The sequence below is a fragment of the Astatotilapia calliptera genome, chromosome 10, assembly GCF_900246225.1.
Source record: "Astatotilapia calliptera chromosome 10, fAstCal1.2, whole genome shotgun sequence".
Taxonomy (NCBI): domain Eukaryota; kingdom Metazoa; phylum Chordata; class Actinopteri; order Cichliformes; family Cichlidae; genus Astatotilapia; species Astatotilapia calliptera.
Window position 1 is genome coordinate 13,790,712 of NC_039311.1, and position 21,148 is coordinate 13,811,859.

Sequence of the window (21,148 nt, forward strand, 5' to 3'; positions counted from 1 at the left end):
TTATTTTACTTTGGTTCACTCACACTGCTTGTGTTAGCGACTGGGCGGGAGGCAGACAATGTCAGCAATGAGCTGGTAAACAGAGCCGAGCATTTAACAGCCAAGGAGCCAGATATTTCCCCAGGGAGCAGGAGGAGGCCAGAACACAGCTAAAAGAAGCATGATTATTAGACTTATTAGGCTTAAGTTATGGGGTGGACAAAAAGCAAAACTCTAGATTAATGCTAACGTTACTGCATATCTCCTAGACGTGTAAAAGGCAGCACTACTCCCTATCTGGTTTACCATTAAAAAGTGATACCAGGCTTATGTTTTTAATGTTTGGTTTGCAGCTTGTTATTTTATAGCTTTTTATTTCTGTATAGGAAAAAGTTGCTTTTACTCCAAATCAGTTTTTCAAGTTACGTAAGGCTGGTTTAACATGCTCTTTGGTGTCTGCATATGCATGTTTTTCTGGCAGGAGTAAATGGTTTTAATTCGATAAATGTCTACAGTTAATAAATCATTGCACTCGGTGGTTTGTCAGGGGGAATCGGCGATTATGTCCAAAAATGTCACTTCATGGAAAATTCAGTTTTTCACGGCTTTAAAATTCCAAGCCTCATTTGCGGAATATGTTTCTTGGGGTCTGTAATTTTCCCTGTTAAACCGTCAGAGTTCCACAACGCTCAAGAATGCACTCACTGGCCATTTTATTAGGTATAATCATATTATGTAGTCATGGTCAAGATGATTTGCTGTAGTTCACACCGAGCATCAGAATGGGGTAGCAGCTGATTTCAGTCATTTTGAACATAGAATGGTTGTTGTACAAATCGCTGATCTGGCATTTTGTCCCACACAATCACCTCTATGGGTTACAGAGAATAGTCTGAAAAACAAGAAATTGTGGATTTAGAGTTCATAATGATGTCAGTGGTGTAGTGGTCTATGGGCCTCTTAGTAACAACTGAGCATAAACACCACAGCCTACCTGAATATTATGCTGACCATGCCCATACTTTTAGGGCTACAGCGTACTCATCTTCTGATGTCTGGAGAGAAGCAGGAGATTCACCTCATGGATGTACAGCTGACAAATCTGCAATAACTGTGTGATGCTGTCATATTTATACGGACAAAACCCTGGAATGTTTCCATGAAAAATTAAGGCAGTTCTAAAGGCAAAAGTAGGGCCCAACCCAATACATATAAGGTGTACCTTATATTGTGGCAGGTGAATGTATAGACTCACTATTTATGGAGTTGGGCATAATGACCCCTGCAATTGTGTTTGTATTACATGGAAAATATTACATAGAAATCATTTACATTCTATAACTAACACGACTCAGTGTTTTAGCCATTAATTCATTATTTGTTTGAATAGAAACTGAACTGAAAAAGACAAAGATTACATATGTAGCAGTTAGTAACAAGAACCATGTGTTGTCCATCTCGCCACGCCACCCCTCCCCATTTCCCCCCATTTCCCATCTGTGCCCTTCAGGCCCTTACTTCAGTCAACTCCCATTTCCCTCTTCCTTCAGAACCCGTCTGTTTTTGTTTTCGAGCCGGGGCTCTTTGCACAGGAAACTGTATACATTGGGAGCATTCAGGAAGGCAGAGAGAAGTTTTCCCGTTAGCTCCAGGTTTGGGCACATCAAAAAAAAAATACAGAGAAGAAGAGAGTAATTACTAAACTAGGAGAGAAACACAAGTGTCAGCTGTTCTCACTCCCTTAACTTCACATCCCTCCCCTTGCATAGTCTCAGCATTTAAAAAATCCCAGGCATACCACTGCCACAAATCAACACGTTTACGTGAATGTATTTATTTGTGAAATTAGAGAAATCTGTGTAAAACTAGGGCCATTCTTCATTGGGGGGGTTCTTGCCCCTCTTGACGCATGTTCGTCTTAGCTACAGAGAATCTGTGAAGAAAAGGAGACAGTGTGGAATGAAGGAAAAGAGGAGGAGAAAGAAGGAGCAGAGCGAGACTGGTTGGGGGTTAAAGAAAAACGACAGGAAACCGACGGATCCTAACACAGTTTCTGCAGAGCTTTCAGAGATAATGCCACATTCTAGAGAACCAACAGTCACACCGTGTCTTTTTTGTGTTTGGTCTTCTGTTAAAGTGACAACACTCTAAAGGACTTCAAGTTTAAAAAGTGACGTCACTTCTCCTCTCCTCTTCCAGCAGTGTGGTCAGACAGAATGTGAGCGGATGCAGATTTTTTGGGAGCTGTTTGCTGGGATTTCTATGTGGCTGCTTTTTGATCTACTAACTCAACTTTCTTGAGGTCATATGGATCATTCGGTGTGCTCTCAAGGAACCTTTTGCTTTAATCATCTGGACTACTAACTGGATCCACATGAAGAATAAAGGGACGAAGCAGAAGACCAAGAAGAAAGGAAGTGAAAATGCGTTCGGCTGTGACCTGATAGAACATCTCCAGAATTCAGGACAAGATGGTAAACTCTTTTCTTTCTTTTTAAAAATTGCTTCCTTGAAATCTAATTCTACTTTACCAGAACTGTTGCTAAACTTCAAACTATTCCTATTAATAAGTATTTCCCATACAGATAGAGGCTAATGAAGATAATGAGGGTAATAGGCTTTACTAGTCGTTTCTTATGTTGTTGTAGCTATTTTAACAGAAAAATTGTATGAGTAGAAGACAAAACATTCCTTCATGTAATAAACACAGTCTTTGTTCAGCGGTTACATATACACACTGTATGTATCCAAGTTTTTTACATTTAGTAAGGTCATTCATTCACCCACTGACTAAATTAAATGGTCATTTGCGACGTTGGGTGTGGCTCTTACATTTTTGTGTCAGTTTCCTATGGTGGCTATAGTTCCTATGAGTAATTCTGTGCCTACCAAAAGACTTGCTAGGACTGCGGCTCCCTGCTTCTGTGAGAAAATAACGAGCCAAGAAAAACAGACCAGAAACAAAGACTTCCCGACTCATTCAACAGATTGTTCAACTAACCGGGTTTTCATTAGCTTTCTGGGGTTTTTCGTGTCCGTTTATGTCATCCTCGTTCTTTTATCACCACCGTCATATGCGAGGTTTGACATCATATGTTAAATATGAAAAGAGTGAAGAAAAAACCCTCCCACGTGCAGATATGAATAGCTACGCAGAGGGTAACTTTAAAGATGACCTGTTACAGTGGACACACTGCAAGGCGGGGTATTCAACACAGGAAGTGAGGGAGGAGGTATAGGTTGTACTCCTATGTCATGGAAGCATATTGGGCTTTTGTACTCTTAGTGACTCTCCATGAAAGTAGCTGAACACCCCTGAGAGCAACCGGCAAACTCACAGCAACACAACATAGATGATAAGTTGAGTAAAGGCTCAAAAACCTATATATTTTGACGCATTTGAAAGTGTTTTCTGTATTGCTCTTCTTGGTATGGTTAAGTGCTGAAACAGCTTTAAAAGCACAGCGTTGTGCACAAGTGACAATAATGCATTCAGCACACTTGTACATCTACAATAAATGGTATTTGACAGAAAATACTCTCAACTTTTGCATTTTTAAGATTAACTTTAATCTAAACTGTCAAAAAAAACAAATGATAAATAATAGTTGATAATATTTAATGAATAAATATTGATTTGATGCCAAGAAAGTTTAAAACATACACTTCCTGTCTAGATGAAGTAAGGTTTTTTTCAGTTTTTCACATTAGGAATGTGATGTTGGCTCTGTAAAATAACAGCATCAAATACTTTGGTCCACGTACAACTGTTTCTGTAACATGTTCAGTGTTTAATGAAACATTTAAGATGACAGTAGCAAGACGTGCAAATACCTGTTTTTTTTACAAAGTTTCGTGTATTGATTTGTTGCCACATGCAGTCAAATCCTGTTTCCGAGGCTTCTTTGTAAAACAGATGAAAATCAAATTGCGTTTTGTCCTTCTGCGAGAGGCAGAAATCTTCTCTAAGTCGGGAAACGCGGAGGCACAAAATGGAAACTCCAGAGTGCCTCATCGTCCAGAATTTAACCACAAGCATGCTATTAAAAGTCCAATTAAGTCAGAAGGAAGAGAATTTAAATAGCAGATTGTTGGTGTCTGTGGTGATGAATGAGAGACTAACTCCTGCAAGTAATATTCAGGCATTCATTTTGTTGAGGACACAGTCTATGTTTTGTTTGCGAGATCATTCGTTTTGTACGAAAAAAACTGAAACATTACATAAAATTCAATATCTAAAAAAGCTAAATGTTGATTAAAACTTTTTAATTTGTTTTATATTCAAACTTTTATTTCAGGCAAACAAAAACATGGTATGCTTATTTTATTTTTTTTACTATTTCAGCCCTTATCAGTCAGAGTCCTAAAAGAACACCTTCCAATCAACAGATATGAGTAGACTTTTAATTTGGAATGTAACCTTTAGCTTCCTGAGACCTGTGTTTATGTTTAAGTTGCATTTTTTTTCCAATGCTAATTTCTCTAAGCTATATGGAAGTAGTTAATGAGTGAGTATAAAGATAAGTATAAAGACTAAACTTTGTAGAGACTAAAGAAGTCTGTCCTTCTATGGGGCAGTGTGTTTATTTTACAACATAACACAATAATGTCACAATATTGTAATAAAGTATATTATGGCCTCTTCTTTAAGTTTGTATTCAACCTAATAACGTAGTTTTGCAGCAATGGCAAGTGTGTATATGTAAGTATCTATGAAAAAGAAATTCTTCAGGAACTGTGGTGGTGAAAAATATGCATGGCTTTTTTTCCAAGCTACCAGTTCCTTTGGCAATAAGTCAAAAAGTTGATTTCGGACACTGCTTTCAGTTTCCTGTCACACTTTGACTATTTAGCCTATGAAACTGACAAGACACAGTTAAACAGTTCAACACCTGCCACTATCATACGTTTTCTGATAGGCTAACATCAGCAAGCGTTTACACTACTGTACAGTCAATATAACTACAAATGGAATAAGTTGGGGACTGACATTCAGTCATAAGTAGCAATATACTTTTAAGACTTGTAAGTCAGTATAGGAACCTTAAATACTCATTTAAAATAATAATGCCTTAATTAAATTCTTTCATCTTTAAGTACGACAAATAAACATGTCAAATACATTCTATAAACCTTCATAATGCACAGTTAATTAATGATAATAATTAATGACAGCAGTTTGCTGATCTGCGTGAAACTCGGAAGATGAAAAATCTGATTAAATGTTGGAGGTCATTTCTATTATTCAGAAGTTTTTTAAAGCAAGAGTAAGCTGACCCAGGAAGTGACTTGCAGTCAATTTTTATTTTCATAATTAGTTAAAGGGAAGCTGCGATCGGATCGTATGGTTGCAGTCCATTCTCATAAGGTTTTAAAATAGTGGAGCAAGACAAAGTTGTGTTCAGAAGGTGATGTGCCGTCGTTTAGAAAGCTGCGCAGGTCAGTGGTAACATTTCAAAAGCCGTTTTCTATTAGAGGAAATGTCGTAAGTAATCCCAGCTACAAGGACTGGGTGTGTCAACTTTCCTCTGAAACAAACAAACCATTTTTAACTTCCTGTCCACCTACAATCACCAGCCCCAAGGAGTCGAAAACGGTCATAGTGGAACAAACCACATACCATGAAGTCGACCGTATGCATTGTTACTGTGGAAAGTTAAACGTACAGCAATTTCCTCCCCTTGCTTTTCCGATTAATGCAATGTGGATATGTGTAAAGGAAAAAAAAAAAGGTGAAACACGATGAAATATAATCATTCAGGTTTCTCTACAATTAACATTGTTTCTTTAATGAAGTTCCTCAGGTCCTGAAGAAATGTGCAGAGTTTATTGAGAAACATGGGATTGTGGACGGGATCTACAGACTGTCGGGGGTTACCTCAAATATCCAGCGTCTCAGGTACTCCTACCATACTTTTTTGAAGATTTGCAACAATTAGACATGACATGCTAAGAATTACAATTTAAAATCTTAGACTAATCCTGATGGTCTGTATGTATCGCCTCTGTTTATATGCAGCTTCTCTGAACAGTTACTGGTGTATGTATTCTTCTTGAAAGAAACAACACACATAAATCATCTGCGTTATGCAAGTGTTTCCTTAGATCTTTTTTGCATCTTTTTTGCATCTTTGCTGGTGATTTCCCCCCCCCCCCAAAATAACACAAGTCAACTGAATAGACTTAAATCTTACCAGCTACATTCTGCAATCGTAGTTAGCAGGGGTGTTAAACAGTCAAAGCATTCAGCTAAGTCTGTGTGTGTGTTTGTGTGTAGGCAGGAATTTTGTTCTGAGGCGTGCCCTGACCTTACAAAGGAAGTGTACCTCCAGGACATCCACTGTGTGGGTTCCTTATGTAAGCTGTACTTCAGGGAGCTACCCAATCCTCTGCTCACATATGAGCTTTACAGCAAATTCACCGTGAGTACATTCAAGTCACATCTGCTGTCGTGATGGGGGAGGGGGGATCCTGTGTGACACAGAAGTGGTTTGACTGCACGTTCAGCTGGTCATATGTCACTCACAAGGGTACAATTAGCAGATATCAGCTTCATATTGGCTAATTTGCATTTAAATGGTATTTTTTGACCTAATGACACTATTCATAAAGAGTTTTTCATGTTTATAACAGCTGTAATTTTACAGTAATGACAACAATAACCACTTCCAAAAAATGTGTTACTCATGAAAAAAACTTAATTTAAAGATGAAAAACATCTTGTCTGTTTCACTGTTGCATAAGATGCACAACGAAGTTAGAAAAACACAGTTAAAGTGTAATCACATCTTCATAAATTCAGATTTTTAGCACCGAACATTTGTGAATTTTCTGGATAAAATGCAGGCAAGAAAGTAGGAAAGAAGGAAACAGGAATATCAAACTCTAAGATCAGGATCATATTTTCTGCCCAGCGTTCTGTGTACTTTCACGGGGCATTTGCATACCTTGGCATTCATACATTTCGTGCCGCTGGTTCCTGAAAAACTGCAGGACTCCAGTGTTTTAGGAAAAATCTGCCCTTCGCACGGTGCACTAAAAACATCATAAGAACAGTTTAGAAAACTTTATTGTTTTCTTTAAAAGAACAAAGTTGGTGCTAAATTGCTTTCAGATTGCAAACGTTGCTCCTTTTTTTGCATAAAACGTTATTTTTAGGTGGACGGTTTGTACTTTGACTGTTTGAGTTAAATGCAACTTACAAAAGCTCAGCTGTTTGAAGCTCCACTGCATTAGTTTTACAGCAGACATACCAACCTATGCTTGTCTGTTAACAGGGCTAACAGCCCTGACAGCTAGATTTTTTTTTTACCCTACAGATAATTATAACATTAATCATATCGAGTGTAATCTAAGATAAAAAAGAAAAAGAAAAAGAAAGTTCAATGTTGTTTTAGTGCAGGGCAATCTAGTCGTTCTGCAGCTATATTAAGGTTTTCTCTGATTAATGATTAGAGAGCTGCAGAGAAAACGCTAATGCTTTTTTAAAAATATAATGGTACTCTAAAATTCAAACAATCTTCTAATGTACTTCCTCTAACATATACTTAAAAGAATGCTGGCGTTCATGTATCTCAAAGTAACAAAATTAGGCTGACGTGAATTATTTTGTGCGGTTCGCATGCAGGAAGTGGTCTCAGTCCAGGACGATCATGAGAGACTTTTACACATTCAGAAGGTCATCAAAGAACTGCCGACTGCTCACTTCAGGTGAACCTTTAACTTCTTAAACTTTAATGGATGTGACAGTCGTCCTGCTGACAAACTCTTTACTGTGTTTGACTAATCGTGTTTAAATAAGTGTGAAAACACATTTTTTCTCACCTATCCTTAGGACTCTGGAGTACCTTGCAAAGCACTTGTCTCACCTCGCTACCCTGAGCACCCAAACAAACATGCATACACGTAACCTTGCTTTGGTGTGGGCTCCAAATCTGCTGAGGTGCGTTTAGATGTGGTTGAGACACATTATACGCCATCCAGTGTCAATGCAAGTTTTTACTGTTGGGTTTCAACACTTGTTTTTGTATTTCCTTTTTTAGATCTAAAGACATTGAGGCTTCATCTGGTAATGGAGACATGGCTTTCCAGGAGGTGCGGATACAACAGTCGGTGGTTGAGTTTATTTTAAACCACGCAGATCAGATCTTCAGCAGTGAACAAATTCAAGTCAAAGAAGGTATGACACTTCTTTTGCTGAGGAGAAATGTTGAGCTGAAGCATTTTCTCAGTTACCAGCGCAAAAAACAACATTTTATATTTCTCCAGGACCGGTTTCGAAGTGTGGGGAAAAGTACGCCACGCTCCCCATCAGTGGCCAGTGTGGGCCAATGAAGTTGATGAGTTTGGAAGAAGCTCAGGCTCGCTCCTTAAGTCCAGACCACCCTCTCCATAAAGAACGCCAGCGAGAGAACAGTTTGCCTGATACAAGCACGGCCACGCTCTATCACACCGTCATAGACATATCAGACAACAAGTAAGATTTGGCCTCAGCCTCACGTGTGTTTAAAGTGCTGTGATGCTGTGACATGTGACAGATGCCAGTGAGCTTAATCTTCTCTCTTCGTTTGTCAGGAGGAAGTTTTCTGGGAAATCGAAGAAGTGGAAGTCTATCTTTAACATCGGAAGGTCTTTGGACCCAAAGGGAAAACTTAGCCGGAATGGCAGTGTGCTCATAAGAGCACAGGGAATGACAGGTAAAGATTCCCACAGGAGAGAACTATTTAAAGGAAAACTAGCTAAATATACGTCCCCACCGGGCAACATGAACAGCCAAGCAAGTTAGAAACAGTTGGACAACATGATTTGCTTTTTCCTTTGACCTTCTTTAATGATGTTTCAAAATTATGCAGGCCTTAAAGCGAATATCCAGCCCATGCTAGTTAGTGTTAATTTAATATTTCTTTTTTGTTTTCTTACAGAAAAAGCTGCTCTCCGTCCATCCAGGAGCATGGAGTCCTTGTACACAGGTGGGGCTTAAACCTTGTTGTAACTATTTGCATGGAACTGAAACAAACTGCATAAATTTTGGATGTTTTAATTTAGCAAAAGACTTTCTCTTTGCCTCGTTATAAGAGAGTACCATTGCATATACTGTAGTTCTCAGAAATCGTGTGTGTAAAAGGGCATGACATTTTCTTATGCTAATATTTATCACTTTTGGACTTTGAATTGCAGATGATGACAGAACAGGAAGCAATAGTCCAGCTGGTGGACCAGGCAGTATTTTCATTCCGGATGTAAAATCCAGAACGCTGGGATCCGACTCGCTCTGTGACATCAGCGAACATGATCAAAACTGGGAGTTTAAAGGGAAGAACACTGGGGGGGCAACGGGTGGCTGGAATGTCAGCGAGAACCAGAAGGGCTCTGAGCCCCCTCAGAAAAACCTGCCAGAGCAGCTCAAGGTGTTTAAAGGTGACGACCTCGGTGGCTACAAGCCCACCTCCCCAAAAAACAGGAGGATGTTGTACTCGGCTTCCTCACACAACAGCTCCTCCCGACCCTCCTTTCCAGGAAGTTTCTTCCCACTGGAGTCTTCGCCGAGGCATCAGCGCAGAGCCGTCAACATATCTGAGCCTTTTGCTGTGTCTGTACCTCTGCGTGTGTCAGCAGTTATCAGCTCTAACAGCACGCCATGCAGAGGGCACGGCAAAGAAAAAGCAGCTACTCTGAAACCCTGCAAAGAGACTTCAGAGCAGAGCGGCAACAGTGGAAAGAGCAACACTTTCCCCCAACTGGAACGGAAGAGGCAGGAAAGAGCAGAGAAGAATAACGTAGAGGAGGTGACGTCCAGGGTATCGTCACAAGGTAAGGCCATCTTCCTTTTTTTGTGTGAATTGTTGCTCACATCTAAAGTCATACTTGTGTAACCGGTTGCAATGAAAACAAAAAACATGTTTTATTCAGATATAAGGAAAGAAATGGTCCAAGACGGTCAAGGAGAGAGGAATATTTCTCAACTGGAACTGCAGTCCCTTGCAAATGCAAGAGAAGGCAAAGATGCAGCGCCATCTTCTGGGAAAGAACTGCACAACCTGCCCACAGAGAAGCAACTGGTAATCATCTCCGATTACAGATGTTGTCTTTTATTATAGTTCAGGTGTAACACTCCATAATAATTTGTGAAATTAATTTTTTTTTAAGGAATAAGTACTGTATTTGCTAGTATTATTAGTATTTTGCGTCACTTTATTTACTCAGGTTTAGCCTTTTTTACAAAAAGGAACTAACCAGACCCAATAACACTGCTTTAAAATACCAGAAATGTTTTAGTGTGGTAACCCAGTTGTTCTTGCTCATGTACATTTGCTGTAATTTGTTACTCTTTGCTAATCTTTGCTTGCTTATCCCTTATAACTTCCCAGGATAAGAGATCTTCTACTGGCAAAGACCTGTGGTCTGACCTAAACCAGGAACTGAAAATAACTGAACCCGAATTTGACCTGCTGGATGAAAATGTTAAACAAGTTAACGTCTCAACAAGCACTTGTGTGAACACTAAGTTAACAATGGATGTTAAGGCGAAGCGCAGCCGCAGCTCTCCATCTCTGTCTTTGCTATGTAGAGAGCAGTCTTCAAATACCTCTCGGAGTGATTGTGAAGTCGTCGCAAAGAAGCAGCCTTCAGAATCAGACATCTTACTGTCTCTTCACAAAACTGCACCGCCTACTGACACGATGGATGAGAAAGAGAAGAAACTGAATCTTAAAATCCCACCCTTAAACAAAGATAACTCAGTTTACACCAAGCAGAGCCAGCTTTGTCCAAAGAAAGCCAGTTCAGACCAAGTCATAAATCATTTAAGAATTGAGGATGTTCTTGTGGTTGCAGATAATATAGACAGCAAATCTCACAAACACGAAATTCCTCAGGAGAACCAAAATGCCTTCAGTGATGGAGCGAAGAATGTTATGATTCCTGAGTTGGAGATCCCTCAGAGGCTTCCAGTGTGTTTGGAGGAGAAACGTAACACACTGGAGCTGCCGAACCTCGACGATGATGAAGGAGGGACTTCAGAGGAGCTGGACCTGGTGGAGCCCTGGGAGGATATTAGCTCCACTAAGCAGTGGGTTACAAGCCCACTCCACTCACCTGATCTGGAGCACTTATTTAACCACCTGTCACCCTTCAGCTCACACGGGGAAACTTTGAGCTTAGAGGTGGAGAAGAGCTCATCTCCTCAAGCTGATAACAACAAGTTCTTCAGGAGCACCGAATGCTCTCCAGGAAACCTCCTTCAGACTACAAACAGCAAACCAGAAACAACGTGGATGTACGTTCCTTCGGCGCCTACACGGTCGAGCTTGAACAGCAATAGCACAACACAACCTCAAACGGAAAAGTGCAGCACAACAAAATCGAAGAACACAGCGTCATCTCAGAGGTTTAATAGACAAATGTCGTATGAGGCAGCAGCTTCAGAGAAAAGAGAGGAGAAATGCTTTTCTAAACACAGGCCGTGTTCGCTTAACTTGGATCTGGGACATAGGTATATCAGAGACATTTCTAATCAGCAAAACCGTACTTCATCAGAGTTTTCCTCCTGTCAGAGGGGGCTAATGGCCTCATCTGGAGCTGTGAACAACGGGCTGCCCTCAGAGTTGGAGCTGTTTCTGAACGATCGGCAGGCGCCTCTCCGGCGAAACTCGGCCCCGGTCAGCGTGTCTTCTGTGCGGACAGCCTTCATGATAAAAACGTGCCAGGCCAAAGCTGTCCCTGTCATCCCCCCAAAGGTGCAGTACAGCCAGATACCTCACTGCAGACCCGAGAATGAATTTGACAGGGTGAAGGAACAAGAAAAGGAGAATCCTAAAGTGAGCACGGAGAAAAGCAATGCTGCACCTCCTCCGAGCGTGTCAGACCTAAAGGAGGAGCTGGAGAATAAAGAGCCAGCCCCCATACTCCAAAAACAGCCAAGTGTTGAGAAATCTGCCGAGTCTTTGAAGATCTCATCCACTCCAGAATTGCCTGTGATAACCAGGAGGCACACACCCAGCCTGGAAGTGTTTGTGGATTGTCCCAGACCCAGCAGAGGGAACCTCTTACAAAGACCGTCCTTTAGGAACAGACAGAGACCTCAAAGTCTTATCCTGCTCAGCCCTCCGTTTCCCATCATGGACTATCCGACGTCGGGGGATGACGGCAAGCTCCTTTCACCCATCAAGAGCCTGAATGACGCGTCAGCAGCGAATGTCTTTTCTAAAGAGATGGCCGAAAATTTCAGGACAACAGAGGGGATCGCTCTTCAGAATAAAATGACTATCCCAAAAAGCGGACAGAGACTGGAAACGTCAACCAGCTGCTTCTACCAGCCACAGAGAAGGTCGATGATATTTGACAGCAGGAGCCACAGGCAGATTGAGTGACTGGAGATCCACTCAGCGACCATGTATGTAAATAGATGCGATACATCAAGATCCCAAGGAAGATGATATGATAACCTGTTGTAAATTGTATGACTCACACATTCCTTGAAAGGCGGTTTAAAAACAGGAAGTAAGTGGGAAAGAGGAAAAGGAAGCCACGATGTGCCTGAGTGCCATTTATCCTTGAGTGACATCTGCAACCAATGTTTTTTTAAGTCTCCATTAGTCTATTATTTTGGTCTCTATTGTGTTAGAGATTGATTTGCTGTCATCTAATTGTTTTTAGCTCATTTAGGAAATTTATGTAAAATTCATTTTAGGATAACAGACATTCTGTCTCATTCCCAAGGCATGTTATGATATATATCCTACCCTGTCAAAGAGAATCACTGCCAGACTGGAAAGTATGAAAAGCATCCTTTTGCTATTAAAACTGCAACTTGCAAACTGGCTGCCGGGCAGCTTTTGTCATAGATGGAATAGTGAGCTGTGCTAAATATTTTCTGATGAATGAAAAATCACTATTGACCTTTTAAACCGCAAAAAAAGGAAAACAAAATCTTAACTCAGGGTTGAAAAACTGGTTGTTTATCCAGAGGCTTGAAGTACCATTTTAACCATACACAGCTTCAAAATCCAAGTTATACATGAAAGTAAAATGTTACCAGCAACACAGACCTCTGAAAAAAATGTCCCTTTTAAACTTGTATGGAGTCATTTGGTGTAGCAGTGTCTAAACCACATTTTACTACCACAGTTAGAAGTGAAACCCGAGGGGTCTGGAGATGATTAACGAAGTAGGAAAGAAAACGAAGGGAATATCTGTTGCACTGATTAGTAGATGTTTTTGTGCATAAAAGGGTTAGTAGCTGTATCTGTCTGATATAACAGAAATGTAGTTCAGTAAAGTAGAAGTATGGAGAAGTTTAAAGATATGAAATGGAAATATTCAAGTCAGGTACACTTAGTTCAAAATGGTCAGGTTAGGAAGGTTTGGTATGGAGTAAGTAGGTAATCCATCCTCACACGCATATTTAAAGAAATACATGGACAGCAGATAAGCACAATGTACCATAGTGAAGACATAAATAATAAACTAGAGGATCCACACAGCAGCATGTAGGATTTTAAAATAACTATACTATGATTTGCGTACATGAGTTATCGCTGCAGGAACAAAGCTGGGTTTTTTAAAACAATGCTGTTCTGCACTTTGGGACGCGGAGCCTTTCTCCAGAAGAAAAAAACTGAAACTCACGATCAAAGCGGTGCCGTAGACGCGGCTCACCCGTCAGCCCGTTAGACCATTTGATTCAGTGAGTTTCTGTTCTTTATAGATAAATATGACACTGAGGAAAAGGGCAAAGCAGCCCCAACAAAAGCATGATACAATAAACTCAAGGTGGCTTTATCAATGTGCAAATATGACAGATGATAGAATATGGGTTTGTTTTTTTTACACGCAGCTTTTTACAGTTTATTAAGATCAGCTTTAAATCAATAATTATTCCAAGAAATGTATAAAACTGAAGATATTCCCTCTTAACCCCTAGTGAATGGATATTTGATGCATGAGTTTTGGGGAATTGTAAAATTAAAGAAAAATACATTGCACAATACAAAAAAAGCAAATTAAAACAAATGAGAGCTCATTTATGCAAAATCATATTTCATTTTTGTTTAGTTAAGTCAATAAACACTTTTTTCCACCATAAAGTTGAATATTTTACTATCATTTCATTTTTCAGGATTTAAATGGATGTTGGATGTAAACATCTGTGTATGAGTACATTTTCTAAAATCATGGATCATAATAATTATCTTCAATTTTTAAAAATAGTAGAATATAATGAAATCATCAATGTACCAGCTTGTGATCGGTCTCATTATCCTGGAGTCATCCAACAACACCACAGTCATCTGGATACGTTAACTTGTCCTGTGTTCATACCCGCCCTGTCACATGTTTTTGCATGGGATAAACAATAACAGTGAGATAATAATATGGACATTTCAGTTATCCGTTAGTTGCATCCAGTCAATTTGCAAGTCAAGAATCCAGCCCACAAGATTTTTATTGAGGCCAAATTGTTCGAATAGTTTGCTGATTTAACTCTAAGGCAGAAATGTGCTGAAGGTTGAAGAAAAATTGACCCACAGCAGATGAGCATACCTTTACGATTTCTGCTCCTCTATGCGGTCTGTAAGCAAGCTCCACGGGTTGCATTGACTAATCACTGATGGTTAGTCATTTGTTATGGAGAGAGCTGAGTCTGCAGGAGCGCTGTCTGGATTCTGGTACACTCATTTCTAAAAATGTCAGAATACAGACACTGGAAAGAAACCTGTCCCATACTCGTGAGCGATGTGATGGCACCGCATGAGATTATGACCTTTTTACATACTTGTGTCAACCTAGTTTGTTCTCAATAGCCTGAATACAGATCTCAAGCCTGATCCTTTACAGGAAAATGACTTTATTTATTCCTTTATGAAGTTTCACGTGACTTTACGTAAACCTGATACTGTATATTACACATGCAACGACAGGCTTAGTGAAGAGCTGGTGGCTGTTTGTTTTTTTTAAAGAAGTATTTAAAAGGAAATTTCTATCAGCACATGAATTAAGAGCTTTAATTCCTGTGTCACTTTTTTCTGTAATATGATTGAATGGATTTCACTTTGGATTTAATGAGAGGGTTTTATTTGGTCATCTGATGATGTGATCAGCGCTGCTCGTCAGACAGTAAACTGGAGCTTGAGTTTGTGCGTGCTGACTGTATTCACTGTGCTTGGATCTTAATGGTGCTTTGTGTAAAAGTCGAATAACACCATCTCCGTTTTACATTTTCTGCTATTTTTGAGTGAACAGCCCAAAAAAAGAAGAATTTTTTTTTAAAATCACTTTGTATGTTAAATTGTATTTAAGATGTCCTTCATGTAATTAAAAGTTGCGGTGTTTTTATACTGTAGTTTGGACAGCCTGGATGTGTGATTCGTGTCATAGTGTTTAATTACTTTGTAACTCATGTATACTTGTTGATACTGAAAATTATTGATTGAATTGCGTGTAATCATGGAGTGGGGGGAGCCTTCGAGATGAGCTTTGCCTTAATTATCTGATTATGGCACCTAAAGTAATGTACATAAGATGAGTTTTGTTACAACAGAAAGCTATGAAAATAAAATGTTCAAAAAAAAAAATTACATAAATCAGCGTGTCAATGACTGTTATTAAATCACGGCATGTCCAGCTCACCACTTCAGAGCTAGAGTTTAATTATTTGTTAATTATTAGTTTACTGACGTTTCCACTTTGACAGCATGAAGTGTTTTGGTACCCCCTGACAATGAAAGCAACCAATCCCAAAAATGCAAAAGAAAGAAATACTTCTAAATATTTTAAGGAAGAAAACTTTTCATTTGGCTATATTTTCCAAAGAAAAAGTTTGGGTTCCTTAAGTTCTTAGTCATAATTCCCCTCAGAATCACAGCTTTCAGCTCTTTGTTATTTCAAAAGGCTTCTAGCTCTGTGATCTTTCACCACTGCTGTTTTATATTGGTAAACATTTGGAAATGATCCCCTTTCTGTCTTTGGTGTTTTCTCTTTTTTTACATACTCGAGAATTTGCTGATATCCAATATAAGTCTGTTCTTTTCTCATCCAGTAAATTGTCCCCTGACCCAGTGGCTGCAACACCAGCAAATTCTGTTTTCATTTCAAAACTTCACAGACTCCATAAAAAAACCCACCAAACATTTTCAGATGCTTGTTGTTTATTTTATTTCATCATCAAAGTTTTCGGTGATGACTGTAACAAGGCCCACCCATACAAAGCTGATTCAAGTCTGAGATTTTGGTAAAAGTCATGAGTGCTGCACATATTTTGTGTAACGCTCCTTTTCACCACTTTGACATGGCACAAAGGATCAGTACACCAAGTTCGCTTTAAATATTGAAACAAACGCTTCATCTTTAACTTTGTAACTTTTTGGTGATAACTTCATCTTCTACTTTACAGTAAGAGACCACCATTGCTTCTCTATCACTTTGAAAGGTACATGCAGGCTGAATACAGTTTAATAGGTTTTTAAAGAGTGCCCTCCTGACTGTTTTTTTGCCCTTCTTAAAAAATGTATCTGGATCTTAGTGCCAATCTTCACAAGTAGATGGTTAGATAGGAATTCTCTGTTTTCCTCTCCTTTTCAAAGCAGCTCCCTGAAAGGAGAATAACAGAGCTGACCGGTGCTGCTGCCTGAATAAGAAGTATTCCTGTAAGGGCCCCCCCCCCCCCCCGAGATTTTTCATGTCAAAACTCTGTAAGCCTGGTGGAACACACGCTTCCATTTTAATCTCCTGGCTCTGTGCTTTGCCACCAGGTGACGCTCCTGCTTCACAGTGCACATCCGCGCAAGCCACCCAGCTGCGGAACAAACAAACAGACAAACGCGCTGAAAACGGAGAAAGTGTGCGCTCCAGGCACGTGAAAGTGTTTCAGCTGCTTGGCATACAAGGCGATGGAGATGGTAGAGGTGTGGTGCCCTTTATCTGTCGGCCTAGAGAATCACTCGGGTTGTCTGTCACTTTGGTTCCAGAGTGTTTTTAGTGCGTGTACTTTGCGCGTGTTTGTGCGTCTTTAGGGGAAAGACAACCGCTTGTACTCTCTCCTGACCCCCTTTTTTTATTATTATTATTAAAAAAGGGTTTCCTTCTGCATGCCCACACAGTAACAGCATAAGGTCTACGTACTGCAGCAGCATCTCAGCAACAATTCTGCTACTACCTGGAACAGAAACTGACAGAATGCTTTAAAACGCAATGACACACAAGTCTTTTTTAACACCATCAAAAGCAAATGAAAACTGTGTAATTGATTTTTTTTTCTTCTTTCTAACCTAGACACAATAAATAGGCCACCACCAACACCAACATGTTTCTTTTTCGCATCTCAGTGCGCACGGCACAGTTCTGTTATCCCCAGTTTTTATGTCTAAGTCTGATATTTACATCAGTGGCCTGTGTGCAGGTGCCACAGTCAAACGCCGACAGAAAACAAATAAGTTTCTTTGTCCAAATGTCAAATCTCATACCTATTTAGACAGAAAAAAAGACAAATCATCCTCGGAAGCATTCAGGTTGCGTCAGTGGTGGCGCTCGCAGAGGTCTCTTCCATGTCTGAGCAGTTCATTATTTCTCAACCTTTGACACTGCTTGTGTATGGGCCGAGAATTAAAAAGGCGTATTCTGAGCACACTGAAAAAGGCAAGCAGAGCACAGTGCGCGCATTGAATATTCAATTAGCGAGGGGCGACTGAGGAAAAGTGAAGCTGCGTGCCAGTCCTTCATCTTACACTGCTGATTAGCTGTTAAACAGATTATATACAGTTGAATGGGTTCAAATGTTGCAGCAGAATGCAGGAGTTCAAGGCAATGACGAGCGGTTTTCTTCCTTGCCACTTCAGCAAGCTCAACACACTTTGTCACCAACAACAGCTCCGTAATGAAACGTGTTGCTTTTGCGGGGTTTTTTTCCTGTCTTTTTTTTAATAACATTCATTTTATAACACAGCGTGAGCAGCTGAACCCATTTCCAGTCCATCAGTGCAGGTCGAGATGTTAGTTGAAGCTGCAGCGAAATATAAAATGATAACCGTGATAGACTGCAGACTGCGGGGATAATATTTTTCTGCCTTCTAAATGTTAAAGCAAAATTAAACCTTTTTTTTTTTCATTTATAACCACACAAACAAACCCACTATAGTTTTATCAGTAAACGCGTTCCTTAGGCTTACTGACAAAAACTGTTACAAGTCTTTTAAAAACGCCTCACATCCTCAAGTGATGAAATGTTAAGCTAAAAGTGTATTAAAATCACTAAAGTCCTGATTGAAAATTATCTACTGGAAGTCATTTCCCCCCTTCCAGCAGTAAGTCTGGACTCTGCATTTATAAACCAAGTTGGAAGTGTGGAACAGCTTGTATTTATTTCTTAAGGCGAGAGTAAATAAACACCTTAAAGTGTGTAAAAGTTTACAAACTGTTTTGTAAAAAGTTAGTGAGTTAACTTGTTAAGATTTACTACACACTTTTTACTAAGCTGGATAAGTTTAAAGTAGTTGAATGTGCAGTGCCACAGCAAGCCACGCGGGTCCAAAAGAGCTCTCATTGAGAAGCCACGTGTCCGTTTCCAAAGCCTCTCCAACTTAACCACCTCCTTTGTACGACTAACCCACATCGGCAGCGTCCCTCCACATAAAGGGATTTGCAATTTCAAGATATTTCAGCTTAAATGTTTTTGACAGTTCCCTCGCTTTTACCTCGGCTTGGTTATTTTAACTGTGCCAAATGGGTCACCTTGGGTTGCTGTCTGCGCGCAAAGGGCTTTTGCGCGCATTCAGTCTGAATTTTTTCCAACTTTCCTTGACGGGGAAACCAGCTGCTGGTCGTGAAAAGACGGCTTATTAATTGTCCTTTGTCATGCAGAATTGCTTGATTTCTAAAGAAACGTACAAAGGCTCTTTTTCAGGATTCAAGTATTTTGTTTCGTGCGTATTTTCAAACCATCGAATCAGCTGCAGCGCCGCGCCGTCTACCAGACTCTCAGGTACTGACTGCCTGCTCCCTTTGTCCCCTTTTAATGCTGTTGTAAATCGTGCAGACTGATTTGTTACAAGCTGTTCTTTTAATCTGATAGATAAGAGACATGTCAAAGAAAAGCCGTAAATAAAAAATTAGCCAGAATAAAGACAAGGGCGAGTCTGCTAGATGGGCGCCTGTTGACTCAAGCGGCTCTCCAGCGTCAGGGGAGCCCTCTCCTCAGCTCCGTCAAGGTTACGTCCACAATTCCCTTTTCTTCTTTTTAAAAAGACACCGTAGTCCTTTTTGCTTCAATGAATTGATCGGCACAAAATTAAGAATAAATAAATTGAGCATTTGAAGCACCGAGCGTATAAGCTCCCCCAGGGCGCATACCCCCGGGCTATTGAATGGATAAAGGGCGCTTTGCAGAGGACGTTGTGAGCAAAATGGAGCTCTATGGTGCAATTAACAAAATGGTCTAATCCCATATCTTAACAAATGCAAATATTAGAGTTTTGTTAAAATGGTTAAGTGAACAATTAAATGAAAGTTTACAAGTGGAACTTCACATCCAAATAAGGCACGCTGATGCAGATAACGTGCTGTACGCAATTTAGGAACAGTTTTTAGTCTCTTTAGAAAACTCTAGCAGTACGTTTATACGGAGTAAATATAATTTAAAGCCTATTCAGCCTAATAAATATGACTTGGGCAGTCAAAGGCTCTAAAGAACAGCCGCTGTTGCGGTGCGTAAAACGGGCAAAGAAATATGGAACTATACACCTAACTCATAGTTTGATTTTTTGGACGTTTTTTATTTATAACATAATATTTATTTTAAACTGAAATAAAAAGAAAATTACACATACACTGATTTTACACTCGTTTTTCACCAGGAGAGCATTTTAGTTTTTTCCTAGAAGACTGGGTTTCTTTTTTTAAGGGCTGCCGCGTATTATTTGACAAATAATTCATTTGGCTGGTTTAAATCATTAACAATTTTTTTTTTAAAAATGCTATGCTAATTAATATTTTTTTATGTTATCAAGTTACACGTGTCGAGTTTTAATAGGTTTGTATGGGGCTAAAGCACACAGAGTTTATAAAACCGACAACAATCTTGTGCACAGTGCTCCGTTAACAATTAGAACAATCTGGGTCACGGACACTAAACTGCGTCCTTTTCTCATTTATTTTCATGTTAGATCGATATCTTAAGTTATGCGCATTCCTGATGCACCATTATACACCCACAGTGATTATTTACTCGGTCACACGAGACAGATCGTTTCAGCTGGGATGAAACTTTGGGGGGGGAAAGCTCAGAAGGGCCAGGCAGCTATAGCTGGGTCGAGTGCCCCCCAGGGAAAGCGCGTAAGAGGTGTCCACGATAATGCATTTATCGCTTCTGAGTGATAAAGATTATGAAGTACTTAATTTACTCCTTCTTAGGCACGTAATATCCAACGCGCTTCTTCGATGCAAAAGAACATTTTATTTGTGTGTACGACGCAGGGCAGTCTGGGAATCTCACGGGGGAAATAGTAACACCAAATTTGTTTTGGGTTTCTGTGGGGGAAAATTAACTCTGTTAAGCACCTTTAAAATCTCCCCAAAGCACCAACACACCCTGCAACCAGCAGCTTTAACGTTTCGTGAGGGAATTTTAAAATATGCGTGTTTAATTTGCACAGAAACAGTCTAAGTTCTGAAAAGCCGAGCAAAGCGAACGTTTTCACGTAAGCGCAGCTATCCAAAGTTTTAATATGTGAATGTCCCTATATCTTATTTCTTAGTTTAAATAAAGGATACTAGATACAATTTCGAATATTTGTAATTGTACCTTTTTGGCTTTTTCCTTTTAAATTAATACCCAAACTAATATTTTCAGCCGGAAAACAGAATACAGAATGTTTGTCCCCGTGCGCATTCAGTGGTGCGCAAAAAAACATAAAATAATAACCCACAAGACAACGCAGTCTACCGCTCAGAAATATTTTATTTAAGTATGAACATTTTTAAATAAATAAATATTTTTTTTTTCAATTACACTGAGGATATAATTTCAGAGTGGTGTCGGCGGATTTCTCTCCAGCTTTCCATATTTTAAGTCACAGTTCCATCCACATAGAATGAATCTAACCAGTATTTACCAAGTATAGTACAAAATACTGTCTTCCCCAAAATACTCATTAACAATGTTGCTATTGTTTGTTTGGGG

At 39.7% G+C, this 21,148-nt stretch overlaps 1 protein-coding gene across 1 annotated transcript; it reads left to right on the plus strand.

The window, feature by feature from the left end:
* Nucleotides 1-1,620: 1,620 nt before the first annotated feature.
* Nucleotides 1,621-15,554, plus strand: arhgap31 (Rho GTPase activating protein 31). The gene is made up of 12 exons (XM_026182428.1): nt 1,621-2,453; nt 5,776-5,878; nt 6,257-6,401; nt 7,607-7,689; nt 7,814-7,921; nt 8,022-8,158; nt 8,248-8,455; nt 8,554-8,675; nt 8,901-8,948; nt 9,157-9,789; nt 9,889-10,037; nt 10,347-15,554. The coding sequence occupies exons 1-12, from the start codon at nt 2,354-2,356 to the stop codon at nt 12,345-12,347; spliced, it is 3,837 nt and encodes a 1,278-aa protein (XP_026038213.1). The 5' UTR covers nt 1,621-2,353; the 3' UTR covers nt 12,348-15,554.
* Nucleotides 15,555-21,148: the final 5,594 nt, after the last annotated feature.

Bases quoted from the DNA above. Each gene is read 5' to 3' on its own strand.
- arhgap31 (XM_026182428.1), top strand. From the start codon at position 2,354: ATGAAGAATAAAGGGACGAAGCAGAAGACCAAGAAGAAAGGAAGTGAA. The intron at 6,402-7,606 runs GTGAGTACATTC...GTTCGCATGCAG, and splicing joins AGCTTTACAGCAAATTCACC to GAAGTGGTCTCAGTCCAGGA. The intron at 8,456-8,553 runs GTAAGATTTGGC...TTCGTTTGTCAG, and splicing joins ATAGACATATCAGACAACAA to GAGGAAGTTTTCTGGGAAAT.